The sequence below is a fragment of the Aphelocoma coerulescens genome, chromosome 4A, assembly GCF_041296385.1.
Source record: "Aphelocoma coerulescens isolate FSJ_1873_10779 chromosome 4A, UR_Acoe_1.0, whole genome shotgun sequence".
NCBI classification, from domain to species: Eukaryota; Metazoa; Chordata; class Aves; order Passeriformes; family Corvidae; genus Aphelocoma; species Aphelocoma coerulescens.
This window is the reverse complement of record NC_091018.1, coordinates 19,352,924-19,365,374: the sequence shown is the minus strand read 5'-3', so window position 1 is coordinate 19,365,374 and position 12,451 is coordinate 19,352,924. Positions and strand designations below refer to the sequence as shown.

At 44.3% G+C, this 12,451-nt stretch overlaps 1 protein-coding gene across 2 annotated transcripts in view; it reads right to left on the bottom strand.

Moving 5' to 3' along the window:
- Nucleotides 1-7,346, bottom strand: part of ATRX (ATRX chromatin remodeler) — a 66,090-nt gene extending 58,744 nt beyond the window's left edge. For both annotated transcript variants that reach the window (XM_069015664.1, XM_069015666.1), the window contains exon 1: nucleotides 7,178-7,346. In XM_069015664.1, coding sequence (XP_068871765.1) covers nucleotides 7,178-7,197 — 20 coding nt within the window. In that variant the 5' untranslated portion in view covers nucleotides 7,198-7,346. The remainder of the gene's footprint in view (nucleotides 1-7,177) is intronic.
- Nucleotides 7,347-12,451: the final 5,105 nt, after the last annotated feature.

Below are 12,451 nucleotides of genomic sequence, written 5' to 3'. Positions count from 1 at the left end.
ATGGGGGTCCACAGGGGAGCAGAGACCGAGCTGCAGCCCATGGAGGACCCCACACCAGCACAGGGTGATGCCCAAAGGAGGCAGTGAGCCCAGGGGACGCCTGTGCTGGAGCAGTCTCTTCCTGAACCCCATGGGATGGGAAAGGACCCACGCTGCAGCAGTTCGTGAGGACCAGCAGCCCATGGGAAGGACCCACATGGGAGAAGTCCATAAAGAAGCATCTCCCACGGGAGGGACCCCACACTAGAGCAGGGAAGGAGTGTGATGAGCTGACCACAGCGCCCAGTCCCATCCCACCGATCACCAGGAGGAGGCAGAAAATCAAGTGAAGTTGAACCAGGGAGAAAGGGAGGGGTGGGGAGAAGGTGTTTTAACACAGGGGATTTATTTCTCATTACCCTGCTCTGATTTGATTGGTAATAAATTAAGCTGATTTCCCCAAGCAGAGTCTGTTTTGCCTGTGATGGCAATTGCTGAGTGATGTCCCTATCCTTATCTGAATTTGAACTTTTCCTTGTGCTCTCCCTCCCCTGCCCAGCTGAGGAGGGGCAGTGCCACAGTGGGTACTCACCACACAACCTCACCCCCTGTGCCAGCTGATGATTGTGCTTCCCCAAAGCAAATCACATCACCTTGGACAAATAAAATTTTAAGGGACAGTTTTCATTTGGATCCAACTTGCCACACATTCACATGATCATATTTCTTCTGAAGGCAAGTGAGGTGATGAGAATCCATAACCAGGGCAGTGGAAGGAGTAGCACTGACCATTTCAGCAGCAAACCCAGGACACATTGGATTATCCTATGAAACTGCACTGAAAACCTTGTTATTGCACTCCGTTTCTATTTGCTTTCTTCAGACACTTCAAAACTGGAAGAAGAGTATGTCTCAGTTATTGTCAACATCTGGAACAAGAATCTGAAAGCTACATTTTCTTTAAACAAACACCTACCAACTATTAGTCTAAACAAGTGTCCCTTATCTGCATTTCAAGTGGCTCCCGAAAGTGATACAAGAGTCCTTTCCAGCTTTTATCTATCCCAGGGTTGACAAATATGCTTTTTTTAAGCATATGCCTTCCTTAAGTTCAATACCTGTCTAAGATTTTTCTATGTTTAAACTTTTAAAATAGTTCAAGGCACAAGTTTTTTAAATTTATGTTTACAGTTGCTTCAAGTTAAGTCTCAGCCATTTTTCACTTCTGAAACTGAAACGAAACACTGCAGAACAGTGTTTAAACAGACAAAATTAAACACTCCTTAGGAAAAATAATTGAAGAAAAATAAAATCAGCTGTACTTTTAAACTGCTGGTCTGTAGACTGCCATCCTCTGCTTCAGACTGTATCCCTGTGTGAACAGCAGAAATCCAACAACCCACAGCAAAAGTCACAGTATTTTATTTAGGATAGTGGGAAGAGAGACTACTCCTAAGCCTTGATATAATCAGGCCAGTATTCTGTCACCTGCAAATCTTCATAAAAGTTTTTCCTGATGAGAAGGAAAAGGGTTAGAATTAGCCCAATTCTAAGATTTCAGTTACAAGGGCAGAGTCTACATTGTTGTTTCACATAAAACATGTCAATATCATGGCTGAACACACATGAATGAAATAGCTTACAGCTGTGGGAAAGAGTGAAAAAGGACAAAACCTGCAATAGAAGTTGCTTATTTTCTTATCCCAATTAAAAAAAAATGGAGTGAACACACCTGCCATGTCCTAAGAAACCTACTCTCTCAGAAAAAAATACAAAAGCAAAAAATAAAATCAGCCTAGCATTAATATTACTTGAACAAGTAAAACACAGTTTTATAATGGTGGGGAAACAGAGCACTTCATGCCAGTGGTTGTTTTTTAACTCAACAATGGTTTTCTGCAGGCAAAGCAACATGACACTGTAAATCCTAGATCCAATTCATATTTTGGACCTTACTTATACTGATACACCAATCATGCCAAACCAAGTGAGGTTTCACACTCAAGATTCACACAATCTGTTCGTGTTGGCATGAACCAGCTCTACTGCTCAAGGACACAAACCCTCACACCCCGCACACACCTGATGCCATCCACACTCTTCAGTCCTTTCCTTTCTCCTCCTCTCCACTCAAGGGACCTCTGGACATGTCTTAGTCCAATCCCCAGCACAAGAAGAGACAGGTACAGGTCACCCAGGAAAATGTCCAGCCAGGTTCCAAGTGACTCCACAGATGGAGGCCCCACAATCTTTCTGGGTGACCTGCTTGTGTTTGACCATTATCACAGTAAAGTACTTCTCTTGTGTTTAGGAGGAATTGTACCACATCAAACTTACTAGATCAGATACATCAGAAAATACCTGAACACTAAAGCTCTGACTGAAAAGAGATAGAGGCATCTAGCACTTCATCAGCGATTCTGTATGTAACACTTTGCTAACATACACTCACTTTTTTACTTTGTTTAGAACTGACTTTAAATCCACAGGGGCTTAATCAAGTGATACCTGCTACAGCTGAAGACACTCAATGATGTGGATGAAGTAATTAAAGAGCTTAAATACAGCATAACAGGTTCAGACAAGTAAACAGAATTATTCTCCTCCAGACACACAAGGGGAATGAGAAGGCAACAGTTCAAAGTCACTAAGAGACCCTTTATCCTGTTCAAGGAAGATGCACAATTTCTTTCTGTTGACGTGGTGTGAGTTATCACACTTCATTCACTAAGAAGTGAAAAAAAAAAAAACTTTGTTTTTAACCTGTTTCTTTAATGGGATCTTAAAAAACCCAAACAAGCAACATCATCACAAACCCACAAGGCAAAAGTAAGACAAACAATCTCATTTTTAGGTTGGTTTCAATGTCACTGAGAAGTGTAACTTCAATGGTGAAATATCCTGCAAGCTGAAAAAGACTGAAGCCACCAAGTGAAAATCTAAACACAGCATTTTCACCTTTGTGAGACAAAAATCATGACAAAATGCACACCTTACTCTGGTGATTCAGGAAAAGAAGCTCAGTCTAGCACAAACCAAGCTGTATTTAAAATGCTTAAACACACTCTGTGTGAAGGGAAGGAAGGACCCACGACCAAGAGCAATCTGGGCCCTCTAACTCTAAAAATGCCTTTTGCTTCATTTGCCTTCTGCTCCCTGGAGCTGATCACAGATTCTCAATGAAACATCCTTCAGTACAAACTCTGCCTGAGAATCAAAGCCTGGCCCTTCAGCTCTCCCACATATTCCCAATCACAGTTGCCACAGCTTTAAGGGTTGTAGCTCATCCAAAGGACAGGTTTTCATTCTACAAGATAAAAGCCATCTCAGTCCCAAATTTATTGCCTATTTTTTAGTTTTGCTTTACATGACAGACGCATTTGCCCAAAAAAGCTTCTAGGCTGAACCTATTAAAGCCTACAGTTGGACCAACTCAGACAGAAATTTCTACAACTATGCAACTTTCAGACTTGCAAATGAACTGCTTCAATAGCACTACAGCTGACATTGGTCAGCAACCTGTGTCATCAAGTTCTTGATTTTTTCAAGGTTTCACTCCTTTCCTAACAAAAAAAACAAAAAACAACACAAATTGATCCATCACCCACCTTGAGTGACAACTGCATTTCACCACAGACTATGATAGCTTTATGCTCCTCCTTTAGTAAATAAATCAGGACACTTCACCTCTTTTAAAGTCAACATAAAACCTTCCATTATATTTGCCACTGAATTTCTACAATTTCTTCTTTCTCCTGCTGCCACACCAAGGGAACAACCTGCCACTGACCCATCCACGAACTGATTCATGTTTCCAAATCACCTGCAGGCACGAGCTGAGCTCCAGCAATACAAAGTGTGATTTCATGAGGTTCAGCACTATCCTTAGGCTTTCCCTTTATAAAAGACACTTCTGGTAATCCAGTTTAAACTGTACTTGGTCACAGGCTGCAGACATTTGTTTTTATGGTGAACACAGCACATTTTATCATCACTTTGGTATTTTCTTTTGGTGAGGTATAGGGACATAAAAAGCACTATCTTTTCCACCCTCCAAGCAGAGGGTACAAAGAGTTCATCTATAACAGAACTGAGAATTTCAAATTCCCACAATGTTAAGGTCACCCCGTTACAGAATTTGTATTACACATCCCTTTGTCACACCAAATTATTTCCTAGAAAATGAATATACCTTCGGTTAAGCCCTATAAAGACCCTGACACAATTTCCAAAGCCCTAACAGACAATACTGTATAAAACCACAAATAACAAAGTCTCTGCACTAAGTTCTTCTCCCAGAGAATTTCATTTAAGTGCTGCAGATATTGGTTCTGAGGCACATCTGGCACTAAAGATGACACAGTTTTGCTCTTCTTCAGGAAGAATCAAAGAATCTCCCTATGCCCATTCCAGAACAGTGTGGAAGACAGAGAACTTCCACTGTCCCTTTAGGGAATACAGAAGATTGGTGTTGACTTACTTCCAATTATATCATTGTGGCATCAAGTAACACACTCAAGCAACCCTACAATATCACTCAGAACAAAGACATTCAACTGACTCAAAAATGCACACAATTTAATAAAAACTTTAAAATCAAATGACAATAATGTGAGGTGAAAAGTCTGAATTAAAGAAACCCAAGAACAAAGCTCATTTTGTCAACTTAAAACAACAACAAAAAAATCTACATTCATTGACTACTAGATAGTTCAAGTAAGGAAGATTCAAAACTTGTTTTCTTTTCCTATTGCTGTGCTTATTTTGTATGATGTATGAACTGGTAAGAACAGGTTAGGTCAGTATGACAAAGATTCCTCCCCTTTAAAAGAAAAAGATGAAAAAAAAAAGTTTTTCGGGCAAAAGTTATTGAGACATCTTTATAAATATTTACAGAAGCAGAACTTTTTAAAAGTTTTTCAGTAAGTGATTCCAGTTTTTATCATTCTAAATTTCTCATTCAGGACATGGGAGAATCCTAGGATCTTTATATTAAATAAAAGTATTCCTTATAATAATAGTTCAAAACTTCTCTGGGAGCAGACTAGTATTGATTGATTATTTGCCTCTGAAACACTCTATCTTCCACAAGAGCTGGGAATAGATTTTCCATCCCAATTCAGTTTTTTGCACATCTTCCCAAGATTTCTAACAGCGATCCCCCAGTCCTTTATTTCTGCACACCTCTGACATGGGCAAAACTACAGAGGCAGAGGATGAAGTGACAGAAATGCAGGCAGCTGACAGCCAACAGGACGTGTGGGAAATGGGAACAAAAGAGAGAAAGACAGGGTGTGCTTTTCTTTTTCATTTCCTTCTCTCCAACTCCAGTTTTAAGCAGAACTGGAATGGAGAGAAATAAGGAAAAGCCCATGCAATGTGTTCACCACAACCCTGAAATGCTGGGACCCTGCAATGCTGTGCCCAGCTCCTGGCACAGATCTTGTGAAGTACAAACTGCTCAAGATGAGCTCTACGCAGGATGGCACTTGTAACAAACATTTAAACTGAATGAGAATTGAGTTCCTGAACAGAAGGAGAGTTTGGAGCACCAAAAAAATTTTATGTCTATCTACTTAAAAGCAGTTTGTGACAGGGCTGCTTACTCTGTGGGCAGATTCCACCCAAAGACAGCACACAATCTCAGACCTGTTCTGTCCATGCTTTCTCATCTTCAAGATCACAAATTATCTGAAATAATCCAATTCTCTCTGCAGGTAGCCTAAGAAATTGCACGGGAAATGTATGAGCTTCTGCATCCTCTTCCTCCAAAGCACCAACTGAAGCAGGCCCTTGGTAGTAACAATAATTGTGGCACTAATGACAACACAAGAACATGGCATGGGTTAAGCACAAATCCTTCATATTACAGACCAGGAACAAGTGGTTCAAGAAAAGGCAAACAAGATTATGGATGACAGAGAACAAAATATGACAATCACAATAAAACAAAAAGTGAAGTGGTCGTAATGGAAGAGCATTTTTCAGAATATAAAATACTAATAGTGACAGAAAACCGGACCATAAATATTAGTAACTCAGATCTTTTTGTTCTACAAAAGTCAAACTCTACCCTTGATTTTCAAGGGCTGGAGAATAAAGAGGAGAAAGCCCCTTAATTAGCACTTCAGTCTACTCAACAAAATAATCACTCCAGCAAAAGAAGTTGTTTAAACTGTCAAAGTACTTTAAGAACACAGAGGAGAAAGTGGGAGTGAGGAGGAGAAAGAATGAGAGATGGACAATCCCTGTCTTACAAAATAAGGAAGGAAATACATGCAGAAGAAACTGCTAAACGCTGGGAAATCATGCATCAAATAACGTGTATTTGCAATGCTCATGACCTACATCAGCATGTGATCAACATCAACAACGACGATAATGGTAAAAAACCTCTTTTTTGTAGATTCCTAATTGGAAAGGTTAAGGTTTCAAAAACAAGCAATATGCAAGAGGAGAAAAACCACTACCCCTTTAACTTTTGTCTAAAATGACACAGTAGTTATGAACTACTCAAAATAAGGCGGGAGGTGAAGATACTCAAATATGATCGCGGAAAAAACTTTACCCAAGGCTCAGTACTAAAGACAGAGCGATGAGTACTAAAGACACAGGGATGCTTCTCCAACACGGTTTGAAGATATGTGTAGCATTTGTGAGGATCAAGGGACAACACCTCATGGTTCGTGTAGCGCCTCAGGCACGCGGCGTGTCTGTGGGTGATGGACTGCGGGGCTCAGACCCCCGGGGATTCGGACAAACCGAAAGCACACAAAGACAACTATTTATTAACAGTTTAACATGGCGCCTCTCTCAGCCCGGCTCCACGGGCGTTTGTCAGTTATTGCCGTTCCGTGTCAGCCCCGCGGCCGGAGGCAGCGGCCCGGCGGTGGCGGCCGAGACCGGTGCCCAGCACGAGGCGCGGGCGGGGGCTCAGCGGAGCTTCTCCGCCGTGCTCGCACGTGGGGCGGGGGCCGCCCCCGGGGCCTTCCCGCCGCTCGGCGCGGTCCCTCCCGCCCTCCGCGCCGGGCCCGGCCCCGCCGCCCCGGCCGAGCGCGGCGCTGCCCTCCCGCCGCCATCCCGCCTCCCGCCGCCATCCCGCCTCCCGCCCTCGTCCGTCCCGCCAGGGCCGCGCCGCGCCGGGCCCGGCCCCGCCCCACCCGCGCGGCCGCCGCGGAGCCGCCCGGCCCGGCCGTACCTCACGGGCTCTGCGGTCATGACTCCGCCGCCGCTGCTCGGAGCGGAGCGGCCGCCAGGGCCGGGGCCGCGCTCAGGCGCTGGGCGCAGACAAAGCCGCGGCCGCCGCCATCGCCAGCGCCGCCGCCATCTTATCGGAGGGAGCCTGAGGGGACCTGCCTCCTGCCGCCGTCCTCCTCCGCCGCCTCCCATTGGCTCACGGCCGCCCACAGCTATTTTCTGATTGGGCGGCGCCGCGCCGACTGTTGCTAGGGCAGTTTACGTCACCGTCCCAACCTTCCCCGCGCTGATTGGCTGGGGCGGGGCTGACGTCACGCTGGCGTCATGGACCGAGGCCCGTGACATCATTTCGTAACAAAGTGCACTGACACCTGTGCCCAGCAGGGGGCCCCAGCGCGCGGCTGCGGCCATGGCGGCAGGAGCCAAGCGCTGACACTTCCCAGGGGATGGACGGGGGGGACAGGAGCTGGTGTCACACCAGGGACAGGCGGCACTGCAGCGCAGAACTGCGGCCTTGGGCGACCCTGCAACCGCGGTAGGTCGATCACAGCAGTTAGATACGTCACCCTTACAAAGGGTAACATGGAGTGCATGCTCAATCTCATAGTAACAGCGCGACAAGGAGCCTCCTACTCCATGAGCATCACCTGAACAATCCTTCTCTGCAGGGATCCCCAGAACAACTCTCCTACTCCATGAGCATCACCTGAACAATCCTTCTCTGCAGGGATCCCCAGAACAACTCTCCTACTCCATGAGGATCACCAGAAGGACACTCTTTCTCCATGGGGATCAGCAGAACAACCCTCCTCCTCCTCTGCAAGGATAACCACAACCACCCTCCTCCTTCAACAGGATCACCAGAGTGATCCTCCTGTTTTTTGGGCATCACCAGCACAACCCTCACCTTCTGCAGGAGCCAGCCCTGGAACTCCAAGCCCAGCAGGACACGAACCCAGAAGCAAGCTTGAGAGGAGACTGTCTCAGGTACAACGACAGCAAGATGGGGATAACGGGGATAACGTAAGCGGCACACAGGCTGAATGTGAGCAGCCCAAGTAACCCTGCTTGGGGCCACTTCAGCCAGGCTTGCCTACAACTTTTTCTTTTTAATCAGAAAACTCTCTAGATAAGTAAATGCATCATTGGCAGTTACACCTAAGGATGCCAAGACAATTTTCCCTGCTGGTACTAGCAGCTTCTACACTCTTGTCAGATGTTAAAATGCTGTGAAAGGAGGAGGATTGGAATACAGCCCTCTTCAAGGGAAAGTTGTTACAGGCTTTTTTGAGAAGATGACTGAACACCACAGGCTGGGGTTTTGGGTGAAGTTCCATCACCACACAGGACCAAAACAGAATGGACCACCAAAAGCCAGCCCAGTACCACAAAGAATCTGAAACAGGTGACAAGCATTATTCACTTACTATAAAGAAAACCACTTTTGAAAATTAATACCTTTTTCTGCAGAAACTAAAGAAGAAATAAAATTAACCTGCTCATGGGGTTTCATAAAGCAACATATGAAAAATGAGAAAATACCCAAGCAAATCACCCCTAACACCCTTTTCATTCTGTGATAATAGAATCAACAGCACTTTCACACTTCAGCACATCCAAGCTTACACATCTCCCAGGGAAATTCTACAAACAGGTCTAAACATAATTCGCTTTAGAATGTAACATTTTACCCAAGAGCTGTGCCCTGTATCTGCTGAATTTAGTAATAACAGAGAGCAGATTTAGCAGCAGCTTTGTTACCCAACTCTGTCTCATGGCCAGTGCTGCACTTGGACAAGACCAAAGCATCACCTGCCTTCTCACTCCATTTTAGAAGGAGGAAAAACAAAAGCCATTTTAACTGACTGCTACAAATTCCATTAAAAAATTGCAAAAAGCCATTCTAGGTGTTTTGCCACCAGTGAGATGAAGGAAACTGGAAGCATTACTCAGTCTTAGCTCTGCATTAGGACTCCAACTGCGTGATTACAGTAAGAACACAAAACATTCATTTTCCTCCTCAAGGGATTTAGTCAGCATTACAGACTAATATCCCACTGATTTAGAATAACAGATAGATTTATTACTGTTGTTCTGTAATATTTTATTCTTTCACTATTTCCTTGGGGAAGGTATCTGAAAGCAGTTCAAAAACCCAAATTTAATTGCCTCCAGTTCATAACTTCTATCTGAAGCCACACATGAAAAAGGAATCCTACTGTAAGAAAAGGTCAAGATAAAGTAAAAATGGAAATGCTTCCATCTCCCAGCAATTACTCCAGAAGACAAAACCTGACATTATCATGAGGTTGTCAAAAAACAGATTGGAGAAGCACAGGATCTTTCTGTACACTGAAATCTGTGTACAGACAGATGCTGAGTGCATCTGCAGGGAAACATTCTGCACATCCACCAGACCTGCACCCAGTTCAGTTTCCCAGGACCACTTCCCCCTGCTCCAACAGGCGTGGGAGAGTCAGGACTCAGAGCTCAGCTTGCAGGACAAACCACTGTAGAGTCTCATCACAGCCATTGTTTCTCTTCATAATGATAGCAATTAGTTTCCTTAAGTACATATTACCCTACTTTTAAGGAACATGGCTGAAAGACATGTACAGCTATCAATTGACAAGAGGATATTTTAATAACTTGATGTGCTCCTGACCTAGAAATACAAACTACATATACATCTCTTTCATATTATTATCTGTGATAAAAGTAGCACAATTAATCCAGACCAATAAAATGCTACGCCTAAATTAATTTTGTAGGAATGATCAAGATCTGAGCTGTTAATTGGAACAGGTTATGTGCAATGAAACTCTCTATTCCTCAGACAAAAAGCATGATAAAACTGAAAACAGATGACACTCACTTGATGGCCTGGGTTTGTTCTTTGTGTTGCTGTTGCTCTATTCCCCTTAGGAAAGTTCAAAGGGATGGCAGGGAGTCACTTGAGTAGTGGTTTGTAGTTGAGAATTAAACCTTTTCAGCATGAGAAAGCAGCAAACACCAAGGTCCAACACAGAAACCAAGTGCCAGTACTTTCCCAAATCCTTTGTGAGAATTACTTCTCACAGCAGATGAATGCACTTGGAAATTTTGAATTCTTAATCGGATTTCAGCTTGTTTCTCTATTATAGAATGGGTATTTTTTAAAACAGACTGCCACAAACCACTGCCAACAGCCCATGAGGGAATGCTACAGACCATTCTTCTCTCCCAACCAAGTCTGGCTACAAGATGCCACAATTTGGCATCATCTAATATCATGGGCAGCACATTCAAACGAACAGAAGCCATCCACACATCTGATTTCCTTTGGATGTTCCAAATGTTTTGAAAGTTAAGCAATTTACTTTCTCCAGTACTTCTGAAACTCCAACTTGAATTTGCTGGGAATGAAAAAATCCCTGCTATGCTTTTACACATTTTGAACAGGGCTCAGAACAAGCCTTGCTGTACATTTACTTACACTCCCAGTAGCTGTGACCATAAAAGCATCTACATTGTCCTCCTGAAGTCTCTAGCCAGCCATGATCTCACCATATTCCCCAAGCATGCATGGCCACTCATCCCACTGCCTGCTAAGAGGCTGGACTTGTTCTTACCCTCATGGCTCAACCTTAGCCCCATGGCCATCACCTGCCAGGGGATTCATTAAGGTTATTTGCATGACCACCAAGAACACAGCAGATGCAAAGCTGAGCACATCTTCCACCTTGCTGGAGGACTGGGCAGTTCAGCCCCTGAAGGGCAGGTGCTCATGGAGCATCTGTAAAAGGCTTACCTGCAGGAATGACCACTAGGCACCACTGTCACAGAATTCCAGAATGGCTTGTGTTGGAAGGGACATTAAACCTCATCCCTGCCATGGGCAGGGACACCTTCCACGATCCCAGTTTGTTCCAAGCCCCATCCAACCTGGCCTTGGACACTTCCAGGGATCCAGGGGCAGCCACAGCTCCTGTGGGCAACCTGTGCCAGGGCCTCATGAAAATCACATTCTGTGCTAAACACTAGAATGGTTTGAAGGCAGGACCTTCCAGTAAATTGCACATAATGCAAAACCATTACACAGATTAATCCATTTAAATTTACTGTCTTGCCTTGAGCTTAGGGCAGAGAGGTCCCAAAATTATTTCTAGCTGTTATTCCAAAATATCTTCTAAATACACCACAGCTCCTTCTCAAAAGCAGAAAAAAGCAGAAGTCACTGAGGCCAGCCACATTAACAAAACCACACAGCTCATTTTCAGCTGCAGAATACACCATTTCCTCCCTTTATTGCAAGTGTTCTCTCAAGGTGAGCTTTTAGGGCACTCCTGAGCTATTTAATGACTCACTTCCTAAAGGAGATGAATTCCCAGTTTTCCCAGAGCAGGTCTCGAATGCATTGCCTCATGCACCTTTGTTCTGCTGGCCCCAGCTGTGTGTTGTATCAACCAGTCAGTGAGCTGCCAGTGCCCCGGGCCCACAGAGTCACCCTGGCTACCAATTAGAGCCAGCCATTACCTCTCAACTGCTGCTCAAGTCAAACCTTGCCAGAATTCATCCTCTCTAAGCCTGCCACTTGTCCTTGCAAGCACTCAATCTTCTGCTCCACTACCACATTGTTCCCTCCTCCATGCACTTCAGTTTCAGCCTAGAGAGCAGAAAAACTGTTGGAAAAAAGGAGCATTATTTTCATCTTAAATGTAAGCATGGAAACAAAGAGGAAAATCCCAAACTCTCAACATCCTGGCCACCTCAAGTGGAAGGCAAACATGACTCCACCATCCACCTGCATGAGGTGCCACTGTTTAAACTTAGTCAATATGGAACTGGGTGGTTTTAGAAGGACAGAATAAATTATAACTAAAAAAGTTTATGGGAAGCATTTTACCAACTGGGCAGGAAAACAAGCCACAAGTACAGCACTGCTGAGTTGTTCCAGGCAAATCTACAGTGCTAACAAGATTCCACCTCCAGAAACACTGTGAGTTGATCTGTCTAGAACTCCAGGAATCCAAGATTTTCACTGCATGACAGCTGTCAAAAACAAGCCAAAAACCATGTAATCTTTATGCTATCAGTTGGCTACATGAGCAGCACTTCTGTAGTGCTGACATTCTGGGCTGTAATTCTCCACAAACACATACAGGCTACTAATCCAGTCTACTCATCCATACTCAGGTTCTTTACTTTATACCAGGCTATGATTAACACACTGAAGCAATAGTGGAAGAAAAGAGCTTGGCTTGTTTTATGTCAAAGTTCAAAAGACACAGGAGCA